At 49.3% G+C, this 17,878-nt stretch overlaps 1 protein-coding gene across 1 annotated transcript in view; it reads right to left on the bottom strand.

The window, feature by feature from the left end:
* The window catches only part of RPGRIP1 (RPGR interacting protein 1), a 96,007-nt gene that overhangs the window by 52,589 nt on the left and 25,540 nt on the right, over positions 1–17,878 (bottom strand). Inside the window, exons 9-11 of the mRNA XM_077281005.1 lie at positions 16,921–17,067; positions 12,471–12,544; positions 12,255–12,394 (exon numbers count right to left, since the gene is read on the bottom strand). Of these exons, the coding sequence (XP_077137120.1) occupies positions 12,255–12,394; positions 12,471–12,544; positions 16,921–17,067 (361 nt within the window). The remainder of the gene's footprint in view (positions 1–12,254; positions 12,395–12,470; positions 12,545–16,920; positions 17,068–17,878) is intronic.

Genomic DNA, 17,878 nt, shown 5'->3' with positions numbered 1-17,878 from the left:
ACAGGAGGAGGAGGAGGAGGTGGAGGAGATAGGAGGGATTGCCACACACACAGCTGGGGAACAGCTGACGTTACTGAACCCCAATAACAGAGGAGGGACTGTTGGGACTGTGCGGACAGCACTTCTGGACGGCAACTAGCGGTGTTGGAGCCCAGGGACAGGAGGAGGAGGAGGAGGTGGAGGAGATAGGAGGGATTGCCACACACACAGCTGGGGAACAGCTGACGTTACTGAACCCCAATAACAGAGGAGGGACTGTTGGGACTGTGCGGACAGCACTTCTGGACGGCAACTAGCGGTGTTGGAGCCCAGGGACAGGAGGAGGAGGAGGAGGTGGAGGAGATAGGAGGGATTGCCACACACACAGCTGGGGAACAGCTGACGTTACTGAACCCCAATAACAGAGAAGGGACTGTTGGGACTGTGCGGACAGCACTTCTGGACGGCAACTAGCGGTGTTGGAGCCCAGGGACAGGAGGAGGAGGTGGAGGAGATAGGAGGGATTGCCACACACACAGCTGGGGAACAGCTGACGTTACTGAACCCCAATAACAGAGGAGCGACTGTTGGGACTGTGCGGACAGCACTTCTGGACGGCAACTAGTGGTGTTGGAGCCCAGGGACAGGAGGAGGAGGAGGAGGTGGAGGAGATAGGAGGGATTGCCACACACACAGCTGGGGAACAGCTGACGTTACTGAACCCCAATAACAGAGGAGGGACTGTTGGGACTGTGCGGACAGCACTTCTGGATGGCAACTAGCGGTGTTGGAGCCCAGGGACAGGAGGAGGAGGAGGAGGTGGAGGAGATAGGAGGGATTGCCACACACACAGCTGGGGAACAGCTGACGTTACTGAACCCCAATAACAGAGGAGCGACTGTTGGGACTGTGCGGACAGCACTTCTGGACGGCAACTAGCGGTGTTGGAGCCCAGGGACAGGAGGAGGAGGAGGTGGAGGAGATAGGAGGGATTGCCACACACACAGTTGGGGAACAGCTGACGTTACTGAACCCCAATAACAGAGGAGGGACTGTTGGGACTGTGCGGACAGCACTTCTAGACGGCAACTAGCGGTGTTGGAGCCCAGGGACAGGAGGAGGAGGAGGTGGAGGAGATAGGAGGGATTGCCACACACACAGCTGGGGAACAGCTGACGTTACTGAACCCCAATAACAGAGGAGCGACTGTTGGGACTGTGCGGACAGCACTTCTGGACGGCAACTAGCGGTGTTGGAGCCCAGGGACAGGAGGAGGAGGAGGAGGTGGAGGAGGAGATAGGAGGGATTGCCACACACACAGCTGGGGAACAGCTGACGTTACTGAACCCCAATAACAGAGGAGCGACTGTTGGGACTGTGCGGACAGCACTTCTGGACGGCAACTAGCGGTGTTGGAGCCCAGGGACAGGAGGAGGAGGAGGAGGTGGAGGAGATAGGAGGGATTGCCACACACACAGCTGGGGAACAGCTGACGTTACTGAACCCCAATAACAGAGGAGGGACTGTTGGGACTGTGCGGACAGCACTTCTGGACGGCAACTAGCGGTGTTGGAGCCCAGGGACAGGAGGAGGAGGAGGAGGTGGAGGAGATAGGAGGGATTGCCACACACACAGCTGGGGAACAGCTGACGTTACTGAACCCCAATAACAGAGGAGGGACTGTTGGGACTGTGCGGACAGCACTTCTGGATGGCAACTAGCGGTGTTGGAGCCCAGGGACAGGAGGAGGAGGTGGAGGAGATAGGAGGGATTGCCACACACACAGCTGGGGAACAGCTGACGTTACTGAACCCCAATAACAGAGGAGGGACTGTTAGGACTGTGCGGACAGCACTTCTGGATGGCAACTAGCGGTGTTGGAGCCCAGGGACAGGAGGAGGAGGAGGAGGTGGAGGAGATAGGAGGGATTGCCACACACACAGCTGGGGAACAGCTGACGTTACTGAACCCCAATAACAGAGGAGGGACTGTTGGGACTGTGCGGACAGCACTTCTGGATGGCAACCAGCGGTGTTGGAGCCCAGGGACAGGAGGAGGAGGAGGAGGTGGAGGAGATAGGAGGGATTGCCACACACTCAGCTGGGGAACAGCTGATGTTACTGAACCCCAATAACAGAGGAGGGACTGTTGGGACTGTGCGGACAGCACTTCTGGATGGCAACTAGCGGTGATGGAGCCCAGGGACAGGAGGAGGAGGAGGAGGTGGAGGAGATAGGAGGGATTGCCACACACACAGCTGGGGAACAGCTGACGTTACTGAACCCCAATAACAGAGGAGGGACTGTTGGGACTGTGCGGACAGCACTTCTGGATGGCAACTAGCGGTGTTGGAGCCCAGGGACAGGAGGAGGAGGAGGAGGTGGAGGAGATAGGAGGGATTGCCACACACACAGCTGGGGAACAACTGACGTTACTGAACCCCAATAACAGAGGAGGGACTGTTGGGACTGTGCGGACAGCACTTCTGGACGGCAACTAGCGGTGTTGGAGCCCAGGGACAGGAGGAGGAGGAGGAGGTGGAGGAGATAGGAGGGATTGCCACACACACAGCTGGGAACAGCTGACGTTACTGAACCCCAATAACAGAGGAGCGACTGTTGGGACTGTGCGGACAGCACTTCTGGACGGCAACTAGCGGTGTTGGAGCCCAGGGACAGGAGGAGGAGGAGGAGGAGGTGGAGGAGACAGGAGGGATTGCCACACACACAGCTGGGGAACAGCTGACGTTACTGAACCCCAATAACAGAGGAGGGACTGTTGGGACTGTGCGGACAGCACTTCTGGATGGCAACTAGCGGTGTTGGAGCCCAGGGACAGGAGGAGGAGGAGGAGGAGGTGGAGGAGATAGGAGGGATTGCCACACACACAGCTGGGGAACAGCTGACGTTACTGAACCCCAATAACAGAGGAGGGACTGTTGGGACTGTGCGGACAGCACTTCTGGACGGCAACTAGCGGTGTTGGAGCCCAGGGACAGGAGGAGGAGGAGGAGGTGGAGGAGATAGGAGGGATTGCCACACACACAGCTGGGGAACAGCTGACGTTACTGAACCCCAATAACAGAGGAGGGACTGTTGGGACTGTGCGGACAGCACTTCTGGATGGCAACTAGCGGTGTTGGAGCCCAGGGACAGGAGGAGGAGGAGGAGGTGGAGGAGATAGGAGGGATTGCCACACACACAGCTGGGGAACAGCTGACGTTACTGAACCCCAATAACAGAGGAGGGACTGTTGGGACTGTGCGGACAGCACTTCTGGATGGCAACTAGCGGTGTTGGAGCCCAGGGACAGGAGGAGGAGGTGGAGGAGATAGGAGGGATTGCCACACACACAGCTGGGGAACAGCTGACATTACTGAACCCCAATAACAGAGGAGGGACTGTTGGGACTGTGCGGACAGCACTTCTGGACGGCAACTAGTGGTGTTGGAGCCCAGAGACAGGAGGAGGAGGAGGAGGTGGAGGAGATAGGAGGGATTGCCACACACACAGCTGGGGAACAGCTGACGTTACTGAACCCCAATAACAGAGGAGGGACTGTTGGGACTGTGCGGACAGCACTTCTGGACGGCAACTAGCGGTGTTGGAGCCCAGGGACAGGAGGAGGAGGTGGAGGAGATAGGAGGGATTGCCACACACACAGCTGGGGAACAGCTGACGTTACTGAACCCCAATAACAGAGGAGCGACTGTTGGGACTGTGCGGACAGCACTTCTGGACGGCAACTAGTGGTGTTGGAGCCCAGAGAAAGGAGGAGGAGGAGGAGGTGGAGGAGATAGGAGGGATTGCCACACACACAGCTGAGGAACAGCTGACGTTACTGAACCCCAATAACAGAGGAGGGACTGTTGGGACTGTGCGGACAGCACTTCTGGACGGCAACTAGCGGTGTTGGAGCCCAGGGACAGGAGGAGGAGGTGGAGGAGATAGGAGGGATTGCCACACACACAGCTGGGGAACAGCTGACGTTACTGAACCCCAATAACAGAGGAGCGACTGTTGGGACTGTGCGGACAGCACTTCTGGACGGCAACTAGCGGTGTTGGAGCCCAGGGACAGGAGGAGGAGGAGGAGGTGGAGGAGATAGGAGGGATTGCCACACACACAGCTGGGGAACAGCTGACGTTACTGAACCCCAATAACAGAGGAGGGACTGTTGGGACTGTGCGGACAGCACTTCTGGACGGCAACTAGCGGTGTTGGAGCCCAGGGACAGGAGGAGGAGGTGGAGGAGATAGGAGGGATTGCCACACATACAGCTGGGGAACAGCTGACGTTACTGAACCCCAATAACAGAGGAGCGACTGTTGGGACTGTGCGGACAGCACTTCTGGATGGCAACTAGCGGTGTTGGAGCCCAGGGACAGGAGGAGGAGGAGGAGGTGGAGGAGGAGATAGGAGGGATTGCCACACACACAGCTGGGGAACAGCTGACGTTACTGAACCCCAATAACAGAGGAGCGACTGTTGGGACTGTGCGGACAGCACTTCTGGATGGCAACTAGCGGTGTTGGAGCCCAGGGACAGGAGGAGGAGGAGGAGGTGGAGGAGATAGGAGGGATTGCCACACACACAGCTGGGGAACAGCTGACGTTACTGAACCCCAATAACAGAGGAGCGACTGTTGGGACTGTGCGGACAGCACTTCTGGACGGCAACTAGCGGTGTTGGAGCCCAGGGACAGCAGGAAAAGCAGAGGAACACAATGTAGGCCGAAGCCTGATTGGAGAAAGTCGAAAGGGAACCTTTAACCCCCCCAAAGGCGTTTGTAGCTGAAAGAGCCAGCTTGTGCAGCACAAAAGATGCAAAAGGAAAAGGTGGCTCTTTTCATTATGCTCCTTGCAAACACAGAACTAAACACTTATAAAATGTGTCCCCTGAAACCGTGAGACCGTCCCGGAGGTGGGACTTTCCTTCGTAATATGACGCAGCACAGCCGTCATTCTTACCCCCCCGGCGCCGTGCCACGGCTCCTCAGCGTTGTTTGATTCCGTCCCGGAGCCTGCGCTGTTATGTTATCCCTTGGCCAGGCACACTTAGCGCTGCCCATCTTCTGACATCATTTGGTGTCAGGCTGGCTGCGCCTGTGCGGCCGCGCTGGCCGAGAGCCCGCCTCGCAGTGTCGTCTAATGTAATCCCACTGCGGGCCTTGGATCCGTGGCCATGCGCAGTGCACATCCTCGCCTCTCACTCCCCTCCCTACGGCTTCTTCAGACTGTGCGGCGTCACGGCCGTGGCATGCTATTAGGGATCAGCTGACGGCGCACAGTCTGAAGAAGGCGTAGGGAGATGAGTGAGAGGCGGAGGTTCAGATATGCACTGCGCATGTCCATGGATCTCAGGCCCCCAGTGGGATTAAATCAGAAGACAGTGCGAGGCGGGCTCTCGGCCAGCGCGGCCGCACAGGCGCAGCCAGCCTGACACCAAATGATGTCAGAAGATGGGCAGCGCTAAGTGTGCCTGGCCAAGGGATAACATAACAGCGCAGGCTCCGGGTCGGAATCAAACAACGCTGAGGAGCCGGGGCACGGTGCCAAGGGGGTAGGAATGACAGCTGTGCTGCGTCATATTATGAAGGAAAGTCCCACCTCCGGGACGGTTTTACGGTATCAGTGGACACATTTTATAAGTGTTAAGTTCTGCGTGTGCAAGGAGCTAACCAAAAATAGCTACCTTTTCCTTGTGCAGCATTACTGCTGCACAAGGTGGCTCTTTCAGTAACAAACGCCTTGGGGGGGGGGGACAGGTTCCCTTACATTTAAGCTGTTGTGTCAGCGTGGCGGTCGCAGGACACATTGCCGGCTACACAGCTGGGGATCAGCTGACGTTACTGAAACCCAATAACACTGGGTCGTATGTTTTGACTGTGCAGACGGCACTTCTGAGCCTCAACTGGCGGTGTTGGAGCCCAGGAATTTAAGTTCAGGTGGTAGAAAGATGAACACAACAGGAGACCTGGATAACGTAGACAGTCACCTAATTATTTAATCAGGAAGAGGAGTGGCAAATTCCTGCGAGATCCAGGCCTTGTTAATTGTCAGGAAAGTAAGCCGGTCAACGTTATCGGAGGATAGTCGCATGCAATGGTCAGTTAGTACACCACCTGCAGCACTAAAGACGCGTTCCGATAATACACTAGCCGCAGGGCAAGCCAGCACCTCCAATGCATACTGGCTTAGCTCTGGCCATGTATCCAGCTTTGAGACCCAAAACTTGAAAGGTGAAGAGCCGTCTGGGAGTACAGCAAGAGGGCAAGACATGTAGTCTGTCTTCATCTGACGGAACCGTTGCCTCCTGCTGACTGGAGCCGTCTGTGATGGTGTAGACTTTTGTGGCTGGCACAGAAAACTGTGCCACAGTTGGGCCATACTGGTCTTGCCTTGGGCAGAGGCACTGCTTCTGCTCCCTCTTTGTGCAGAGCCTCCACCACTGCCTGGACGCACTGAGCTGCTTTGTAATGCACTAGCAGCACTTCTCTCACTTGGAATGGAGAAGATGATGGAATTCACCAGTGTGTCTTGGTACTCCCGCATTTTTCGCTCCCGGTTCAACGGTGTGATGAGGCTTTCTACGTTGTCCCGGTAGTGAGGATCGAGGCGGGTGAACACCCAATAATCAGACATGTTGAGAATGTGGGCGATGCGGCGGTCGTTTCTCAGGCACTGCAGCATGTAATCCACCATGTGCTGCAGACTGCCAACTGCCCAAGAAACGCTGTCCCCTGCTGGAGGCGTGATCTCTGCCCGCTCGTCATCACCCCACCCTCGCTGTACACACTGAGTATTGGACAATTGTGTAACTCCCTCCTCTGGATGGATGTCTTCCTCCTCCATTGACTCCTCCTCATCCTCCTCACAAACTGTCCCCTGTCTACGCGTTTGTGAGGAACCACGTGGCGCTGACTGTCCAGAAGATGATGGAAATGGTGAATCCTCATCCTCCACCTCTTCCACAACATCATCCCTTAGCGCTTGCAGTGATTTTTCAAGCAGGCAGATAAGGGGGACAGTCATGCTGACTAGTGCATCATCTGCACTCGCCATCCGCGTGGAATAATCGAAGGGATGCAAAACCTGGCAGACGTCATTCATAGTGGCCCACTCTGTGGTCGTGAAGTCTGAACGGCGCGGAGTGCGACTTCTTTGCGCCTGATGCAGCTGGTACTCCATTACAGCTTGCTGCTGCTCACACAACCGCTCCAACATATGTAACGTGGAATTCCACCTGGTAGGTAGGTCACATATGATGCGATGTTCCGGCAGGCGGTGTCGGCGCTGCAGAGCCGCAATGCGCGCTTTTGCCGTGCTGGAACGCCGCAAGTGAGCACACTCTAGACGGACCTTGTGCAGCAGTGCATCAAGATCCGGATAGTCCCTCAAAAAACTCTGCACGACCAAATTGAGCACATGTGCCAGACATGGGATGTGAGTGAGGTTGCCGAGGCCCAGAGCTGCCACCAGATTTCGGCCATTATCACACACTACCATGCCTGGCTGGAGATTCGCTGGCACAAACCACACATCACTCTCCTGCTTGATGGCATTCCAGAGCTCCTGCGCTGTGTGGCTTCGATTCCCCAAAGAAATTAATTTCAAGACGGCCTGTTGACGTTTGGCCACGGCTGTGCTCATGTCGGTCGTAACAGGTAAACGTTCATCACGGGTCCATGTGGAGGTGGACTGTGATGGCTCCTGCAGCGATGATTCTGAGGAACTGGTGTAAGAGGAGGAGTCAATGCGTACAGAATGGATTCCTGCAATCCTTGGAGTGGGCAGGACACGTCCTGCGCCACTCGCACAATCTGTACCCGGCTTAACGACATTAACCCAATGGGCAGTGAGGGAAAGGTATCGCCCCTGTCCATGTTGACTGGTCCACGCATCGGTGGTGAGGTGGACCTTGCTACTGACGGCGTTCAGTAGCGCGTGTTTTATGTGTCCCTCCACATGCTTGTGCAGGGCAGGGACGGCTTGCCTGCTGAAGTAAAAGCGGCTGGGCACATTGTACTGTGGGACTGCCAATGACATCAAGTCACGGAAGCTGTCAGTCTCCACCAGCCTGAATGACAGCATTTCCAGTGACAGAAGCATGGCAATGCCTGCAGTCAGAGCCTGTGCTCGTGGGTGGTTTGACCAGAAAGGCCGCCTTTTCTCCCATGCCTGTACTACCGATGGCTGTACACTGGGCTGGGAGTGTGTGGATGACTGGGAAAGTGGTGCTGCGGGTGGAATTACAGCGGGTCTCTGGACAACAGGGCCAGAGGTTCTTCCACGGCGATCCTGGGAGGAAGCCAAACCAGCTGCGTGTGAGCTGGAGGAAGAGGCAACACGAGCTGAAGAGGTGGTAGCTGCCGCTGTTGGTTGGCCTAGCTCTTCAGTGTGTCTTTCTAACTCCGCCGCGTGCCTGGTGCGCACATGTTTCCACATGTTGGAGGTATTGAGGTTGCTGACATTTTTCCCTCTTTTGACTTTGTGATGACCCACCTTGCATTTGACAAATGTCATCTGCAACTGTGTCAAAAAAGGACCAGGCACTGCAAGTCTTGGGAGCGCCCTTTTTGGCTTTTGGAAGAGACATGCTCCTAACGGGTGCCAAAGCGGAGGCTGCAGGATCCGCAGTCTTCCCCCTCCCTCTCCCTCTTTGGGCCGTACGGGGAATCTCTTCCTCAGAGCTGCTCCCACCACCTTCCTGTCCCTCACGCCAAGATGGGTCAAGGACCTCATCATCTACACTACCCTCTGCCCCCAACTGCTCCTCCTGGGTAGTCTCAGCAGCAGAGCACGCACCAGAAAGTGGCACCTGAGTGTCATCAGCGGATGCGTCCTGCGATGTGGTGACCGGAGGCACTGGCCCACCCGCCTCTTCAGAGGAAGAGAGAAAAAGCGGTTGGGCATCACTGCACCCTGCCTCTTCTTCCATTTCTCCAATGCTGCTTGGCTGGCCCCCTGTTTCCAAGCCAAGAGATTCAGAGAACAGAAGTAGAGACGGCTCCTGTCCTGGGATCTCTGTCTGCCTGGGCAATTTGGCAGGTGGTGAAGAGACAGATGGCTGCTCTCCAGTGCTCTGTGTCTGAGAGGATGTGGCACTAATTGAAGTTGATGCATTAGCTGCCATCCATCCGACAACGGCTTCAATTTGTTCTTCACGCAGCAGCGGTGTACGGCGCTCTGCGACAAAGCTGCGCATGAAGGACTGTTCCCTGGTGAAAGTGGGTGCTGATGAGTCACCGGTGCCCGCAGCAGGCACAGAATCCCCACGTCCTCTCCCTGCTCCGCGCCCACGCCCACGTGCCTTACTCACTGCCTTCTTCATCTTGGTTGACTGATAAAGATAAGCAGAAAAGTACTAACGGCTTTGTGTGCTTATTCCTGAACAACTCCTAACAGGTATAAGAAACACTAATTTTCTAAAGTGTGGACTAGACTTTAATATGAGTTAATGTGGCCTACACAAATGTAAAGTGGTGTCACTGGTGTTTTGGTGAACTTTATTATTTATTTATTTTTTGGGGGCTGAACTGACAACAGAGAGAGCTGCAGTCACACGGAGACCGTGCAGACAGCCGTAAACGGCGCTGCAAGGCCCAAAAACCCTCCTCTATGTTATCCTATGTAGTGTTTTTCCACAAGTTAGCTGGAGACGGGTGGAAAGACACTAATAGGAATTTTTTTAAAAAATGTGCAGCAGCCTGCACTACTTAAAACAAAAGGAAAATTGTTTTTACGGTATGACGCAGTGAAGAACCCTGAGCTGGAGACAACCAGGCTATGGCTGCTCACAGACTACAGGGCGAGCTGCAGTCACACGGAGACCGTGCAGACAGCCGTAAACGGCGCTGCAAGGCCCAAAAACCCTCCTCTACGTTATCCTATGTAGTGTTTTTCCACAAGTTAGCTGGAGACGGGTGGAAAGACACTAATAGGAATTTGTTGAAAAAATGTGCAGCAGCCTGCACTACTTAAAACAAAAGGAAAATTGATTTTACGGTATGACGCAGTGAAGAACCCTGAGCTGGATACAACCAGGCTATGGCTGCTCACCGACTACAGGGCGAGCTGCAGTCACACGGAGACCGTGCAGACAGCCGTAAACGGCGCTGCAAGGCCCAAAAACCCTCCTCTACGTTATCCTATGTAGTGTTTTTCCACAAGTTAGCTGGAGACGGGTGGAAAGACACTAATAGGATTTTTTTGAAAAAATGAGCAGCAGACTACACTACTTGAAAAAAAAAAAAAAAAAGAACAGTATGAGGCAATGAACCACCCTCCCTGAACTGAATACAACCAGCTATGGATGGCCTATGGCTGCACTCAGACTAGAGAGTGGGCTGCACTCACACACACACACACAGACCTTGCAGATCGCTGTGAAAACAGCGCTACAAGGCAAAAGCAAGGTGATTAGTAGGTGAACACAGCGGTTGCTAAATTAGCCTTTGAAAAGCACAAAGAAGCAAATCGCTATCTCTAAACTGGCCCTCAGTCAGCAAACAGCGTCCTGTCACTAACTGAATTCACAGCAGAGTGATCGCAAAATGTCGCCAGCGACTTTTAAACTGCATCATGACATCATTTCAGCAGCCAATCACAGCCTTGCCAGTAGTTTCATGCCCTCCATGCTGAACAGGATGTGCCCACACTTGGAATCATTCTCATTGGCTGATTTCGTACAAATTTGTGCAGTTTGAATCCTGGGAACTTCCGATTCCGGTATCCGATACGCGGCAAGTATCGGATCTCGGTATCGGAATTCCGATACCGCTAAGTATCGGCCGATACCCGATACTTGCGGTATCGGAATGCTCAACACTACTACTGGGGTGTCAGAGTTTAACAGAAATAACAATTTAATGCACAAGAGTGCGGACGCCACTAACCACCCAGACTTGGGCCAGGAAAGCGCTGTATTAGCGCACGGCGCCGCACTGGCGGTCACTGCAATCGGACCCTATATCATGTGCTAGGTGTTCAGGTAGCACTGTCGGACGCTAGATAGCAAGCATCCACCATTCGCGAGCAGTCAACAACACTAGGAAGGGGGATGATTAAGGAGTGACAGTCACACATCTACACACACATGTTATCAAGTATACACTAGCGCATGGCTGAGTGGCCATGCGAACCTTTTATAGCAGCAGTGCTACGGGACCTTCCAGATGGTCCAATAGGAGCCACAACAGGACCTGAGCATGTGACCCCCGACCTCCAATGGGAGGTTGTCCCGTGGGCATGCTCAGTATGGGAAAAGCAGGACTTAGTCCCAGAAAGACCTGCTCGCTGCTGATCAGTACTGGTTACATTGGCTGAGCCTGGAAGGGCAGCAGTAACCAGTCGCACAGTATCAGCTTGAGCCAGACGCTGGGACCAATGTGTCCGCTGAGCAGGCTCCACTGCAGCTGGAGAAGAATGGGAGACCGCAGCGGAGATGGTTCGAGATTCCCCCTGTGAGGAGGTGGGAACTCAGCACCTAACATTTGGTGAGTAGGCATCATGCTCATCTCTCATCTACTCACCTAAAAAATCCATCACTTAACATGGCTGATTAAACCCTTCAGCACATAGCATGCTGGAGAGAAACTTATGGGATTCTAGATCACGGAAGGAAGCAATCTCCGTGATACATATCTCCCTTCACATACAGTGCCAGTGACCCTGTCACAGTCCATAGAATGTTGTGCCACTTCTCTTTAGGTCAGTCAATATGTTCAATATGTACTTTATAAGGGTTTCTTTCAAACATTTTGGCTTTGTCTAGGCATCTTTAGATCGTTTCAAGAATCACAGGTAACTGAAGATCTTAATTGATCTCCCAGGAGCTAATCATTGGATGCTTCTTTGCCATTCTTGTGATTCTATTATCTATGTGGATAATGTGGAGTTGTCAAAACCCCATTTTTTTTAAAGAATGGTCCAAATTGTTTTGCAACCCCTTCTATTTTACTATTATACGTTATAAAATAAAGGGGTCATCCATACTTATGATAGTGATGACATATCCTTACGACATCAATATCATATTGGTGGGGATCCGACATCTGACAGCCCGACCGATCAGCTCTAATCAACTCCATTGCAGAGGACTGCAGCTCAGCTCCTAGTCGCTTCAATAACAGTTAAGCTGAAATTGGTGGGATTGTTGTGTGTGAGACCCCCTCTGATCTGACCAATTTTATGAGTAGACTATTAGTATCAAATCCCTTTAAATCGTATGACTTTGTGATTAAATTATACATGTCCTTATAGTCCTCTTAACTACCTTTCTCTTGCTGAAGAAGCTCCTTGCTTTGTGTCAGATCAATTACATGACATTGAATGAATTCCTCCAGCTTCGTGATCTGAGCTCTCATCTCCACCTCTGTCATTTTCCACGAGCTCAGACTTTCTGTATCCAGAGAACTGACAAATACATGAGATATATTATCATTGAGAGCCATTTATTAACATCAGTCACTCATCACTCTTCTGATCTCACCTTTTCAGAAGATTCTCATAGTTTTCTTTAAGAAGTTCTTTCTCCTTCTCAAGATCAGAGACTCGCTCCTGAAACTAAAAGATCACAGCACTGACTCTCACTGTAATATTCCATAAGATACTGGGGTCGTAAAGAGTGCAGCCATATCTAGATCCCTAAATGTAAGAAGTTGATGGCATTTTATTAGTACGGTAGCGACATGAGATGCAAGGTGCTATAATCACGCTTGATGGCGCTCTCCTCATTGCTAAAAGTACATTAGAACATGAGGCTTCACATTACCTGGTGGCGTAGTTTTTGTTCTGTCCTAAATTGTGAAAAGTTATCAATATTTTTATAATGAAAATAATGCAGCTTAATTCCTATAAACAATACACAATATTTTTCTTATAGAGAATTCTTGTATGTAATATATAATGCATTTCCACATTAAGAGTATGTTCACAAGTAGCATTTTTGCTGCAGATTTCCTGCACCAAAAACTAGAATGTTGGCAGGAAAAATGCTGCTTCAAATACTCATATTTTTTACTCATTTGTGCATGGGATTTTTTTTCCTGTTTAATGTAAATGCCCTTTTTTCTGCAAAAACACTGAAAGAATTGACATTCTGCAGATTTGATGGTTAAAATCCGCAAGGGAAAAAAGCATGTTCATGAGATTTCAGAAATCGCATTCATTCTTCTAATTCTGTAAACTGTTACAGTTTTAGGCTATGTGCACACGTTGTGGATTCGTGTGCAGATTTTTCCCCACCGTTTTTTGAAAAATCCACAGGTAAAACGCCCTGCGGATTTACCGCAGATTTCCAGCGGTTTTTGTGCGGATTTCACCTGTGGTTTTACACCTGCGGATTCCTATTGAGGAGCAGGTGTAAAACGCTGCGGAATCCGCAGAAAGAATTGACATGCTGCGGAAAAACACCGCTACGTTTCCGCGCTGTATTTTCCGCAGCATGTGCACTGTGGATTTGGTTTTTCATAGGTTTACATGGTACTGTAAACCACATGGAAAACTGCTGCGAATTCACTGCGGATCCGCAACCAAATCCGCAACGTGTGCACTAGGGTGTTTCATTTTGTATGGTAAAAATTTAAATGTCAAATTTTTGCAGGCTTTGCTTACGCTCGAGTCTCACTAATGTTAAAAGTATATATGCCAAATTTCAAGACGATCGAACAATATTTAGAGGTTGCACACTTATCAGTTTAATAAAAGTACGCAAAAACAGATTTTCAATATTAAGTATTTTTTATTAGAAATTCAAACAATTAAACACTTAGAATAATAGTGACAATAAACAGTAACATTGATAGGCAGTATCATACGTATTAAATGATTTACACTAATGCGCTGTGAAAGATGCAACTCCTTCTTTTGTTCACTTGGTGACGGTTTTTCTATGATACTCGACAACTCTTAACAAGAACTGTTTCTGTTGTTCATCTCTGATTGAATTATTAAACTTCTTTATCAGAGCAATGCCCCTTTCTGTGGTGTCATTCACCACCTTAAAAGCATTGATGGAGCTTCTTAGGGTACTGTCACACAGTGCAATTTTGATCGCTACGACGGTACGATTCGTGACGTTCTAGCGATATCGTTACGATATCGCAGTGTCTGACACGCAGCAGCGATCAGGGACCCTGCTGAGAATCGTACGTCGTAGCAGATCGTTTGAAACTTTCTTTCGTCGCTGGATCTCCCGCTGTCATCGCTGGATCGTTGTGTGTGACAGCGATCCAGCGATGCGTTCGCTGGTAACCAGGGTAAACATCGGGTTACTAAGCGCAGGGCCGCGCTTAGTCACCCGATGTTTACTGTGGTTACCAGCGTAAAAGTAAAAAAAACAAAAACGTACATACTCACATTCCGGTGTCCGTCAGGTCCCTTGCAGTCTGCTTCCCGCTCTGACTGTGAGCGCCGGCCGGAAAGTGAGAGCAGATCACAGCGGTGACGTCACCGCTGCGCTCTGCTCTCACTGTACGGCTGCACTCAGTCAGAGCGGGAAGCAGACTGCAAGGGACCTGACAGACATCAGATGGTGAGTATGTACGGTTTTTTTTTTTTTACTTTTACGCTGGTAACCACGGTAAACATCGGGTTACTAAGCGTGGCCCTGCGCTTAGTAACCCGATGTTTACCCTGGTTACCAGCGAACCTCGGCATCGCTCCAGCGCCGTGATTGCAAAGTGTGACCGCAGTCTACGACGCTGGAGCGATACTCATACGACGCTGCGACGTCACGGATCGTGCCGTCGTAGCGACGAAAATTGCACGGTGTGACAGTACCCTTAGTGTATCACTGCAATATTCTTCTACGTCGTGGATCCCAAACAATTCAAAAAATGTCTTTGGTTTACTTGTAACAAAATCGCTGAGGTCTTTTCCTTCAAAAACTAGGTTTTACCTTCCAACTGTTTCAGCTCCTTTTTCATTGCAGGTTTCATTCTTTTCAAACATCTTATCCTTCTCAGCCTGACCGATACGTTCATCCAAAAATGCCAATCCTATGTTAGTTTCTGACAGATACCAAATGTGTCTCTTAGCAACTGTGAGGGCACTTTCTCTGACATCTTTATCTGGATAATATTGCAAAAGCTGTAGCATCTCCAAATCATTCTTTGGAGCCCATCAACTGACAACTGCCTTGTGCCAAAAGAGGACATATATTAGACAGACAAAACGTGCTACTTTTCTTATTCACTAAACAATTGCATATTTCTAATACCGAATTGAAAGGAATAGCACAATTTTGAGTACATATATGGCCTTTGCCATCCACCTTGCTTCAGTTAGAGCCCCTGGAACCCTAAATTCGAACTTTCGGAAAATCTGGATGTCAGGACCACTTGATGGTATGTTACAACAGTTACCAAACACTCCTTTCAAGATTAATTCGTGGGTGTGGTGGCGGCAAGCCAACCACAACAATGGTCACCCAAATTCAGTTTCAATTCTGATACATGCTCCTTGGATCATTCCTGTATTAGATGCAGTTGTATCGAAAGATATACCAATGATACGGTCATGTAGCGCGAATCGGTCCACCTCCTGAATAACAACTTCAGCCATTAGCTCACCTGTACCTTTCTGGGCAACAGGTACGCCAAGCAAATGCTCAAAATCTTTTCCAGTTACAAGAACAGCAACTCTATCTTCTAGAGTTTTAACACTCCCACCGGCAACTGAGGACAACAATTTACTATCCCAATGTAAGACTAAATGATGAGGATTTTCAAACAGTGACTTTTTCATGTTCTCAGCCATTTGTCTTCTGTTAATCGCCCGAGCTCGGAAAATGGTAGCTGGAGACATGGAAATGCATGAAACATCGTGACCAAGGCTTTTTGCAGTTGCAATAAATGAAGTACTTGCTTGTTGAATGGAGAGTTGTTCTCGATCCCATGTAGCCGTGTGTGTGTGATTAAGAGGTTTTAATCTATGACCTGCACAAGATTTTTTCACTGGTGGTGCAGAAAATTCGTCCTCTTTGTGAATTGATGATGGAGATGAGACTGAGTGTTCCACTATAACTGTCTTGTTCATTTTGGCAATTTCTTTACAATGTTTCATCTTGTATGCCTCCTTTTTTCTGTATTTATTTTCTTCTTTTTAATTTGTGAGGCAAGAACCTTATCTACGCAACTCATTGATGAACTCATACGATCCTCTCTTTGTGACATAAGGAATGCTTTATCGTCTTCTAGTACGCTATTCATGGACATCACATTTTGCCTTGCAATATCAAATAGCTCAGCAAGGTCACCTTTCCAAATCTGCCGCTTCATATTTGCTTTGTCAGTGTTTCTTGATTTCTCTTTACCCAGATGTTGATATTCCTTGTATAACTTCTGTATACGAGTTCGGATATTCTCCTCTGTCATGACATGGATACTTGCTTTCTTCCACACTTCTTGTAGTTTAATACTTGTGGATTTAGCAGCACACGAGAGTATTTCTTTCATTACCTTGTGATGGTAAATAAAAACTAAAAGCACTTGTTCCTTGGAAGGGAGTCGAGCTCCCAAAAATTCACCACCCACCTTTTCAAGTAACCAAATTCCCTTTCTAGTACTCATTTTCAGTTTAACTACCTGCAAAACAGAATAGAAACACAACACACACATTAGTGTGATGTCGATGATATATTTTCATGAATTTCAGTACTTTCAGATAAAAGTGATCAAAGTGTGCAACCCTAAATATTAATCGATTTCGCTAACATTTTTCACATGGATATTTTAGATGACATAGACCAAGGATTCAAGCAAAGTCATATGAAAATCATAACTTCGGAAAAATGAAACACCCTAGTGTGCACACATACCCTTAACCTTTAAAAAAAAAGCAAAAATGCAGTGTGTGAACAAGCCCTAAACAATCTATGGTATCACAAAACAGGAAGAAAAAGGTTTCCAACTCAGGGTCCTGATCAGGTGAGCCTCTACCTCAAGAAGTGACTTCTGCAGGTGGGCTGTGTTCTGCTGCTCAATCTCCAGTGTCAGCACTTTCCCTCTTTCTTCTTTCAGTTGTGAGCTCAGCTCATCTAACTGAGTCAGCACTGCTTCATGACTGAGTGTCAGTGACTTTTGCTTCTACCAGGATGAAAATGACAAAAAAAGTAGATTATAATCAAACATGGCTCAACTAGATACTCTGCCTCTTTGCATAATAAATTCTAACTTTATCTTAGGGAAATCATCATATGCAAAATTCTGCTAACCCCAACTGTACCATTACCAACCTTATGTATGGATATAGAAAATGCCAGGTGCGACCAGCATACTAAACTATTTATTTAGATAATGCAAGAAATGTGTAAAACTCCACAAGTAAATAAGAATATATTTTATTATTAGCAATAATTAAAAACAATTGGTAGAAATACAAAATTGAACATATAGAATAATACAATAATTAGGACGACAGTGGCCCCACCATCAGGATAATGAGGGATCATAAATATAATCATTACCAAAGCATTGAATTTGGATACTCAAAAAAAGAAAGAGCTCAATATGATCAATGCTTTAAAGCAATGCTGGTAATTTGGGAAAAGAAAGGGGAAGAGGGTGTCACCTAATTAAGGTAATACACAGTGGCATCACTGAGACCTTACCTATAAAGAACACACCAAATGCGCTTTTCACATTAAGCTTCGTCAGGGAGTTCTATGTTGAGCTTTACATTTTTTTTTGCATAGGTACAGTTGTACTCAAAAGTTTACATACCCCAGCTGAATTTTTGCTTTTTTGGCATTTTTTTCAGAGAATATGAATGATAACACCAAAACTTGTTTCTCCACTCATGGTTAGTGATTGGGTGAAGCCATTTATTGTCAAACTACTGTGTTTTCTCTTTTGAAATCACAATGACCCAAAACATCCACATGACCCTGATGAAAAG

Source organism: Ranitomeya variabilis, chromosome 1 (assembly GCF_051348905.1).
Source record: "Ranitomeya variabilis isolate aRanVar5 chromosome 1, aRanVar5.hap1, whole genome shotgun sequence".
Lineage (NCBI taxonomy): Eukaryota > Metazoa > Chordata > Amphibia > Anura > Dendrobatidae > Ranitomeya > Ranitomeya variabilis.
The sequence above is the reverse complement of the archived record's forward strand: the minus strand, read 5'-3'. Positions and strand labels throughout refer to the sequence as shown.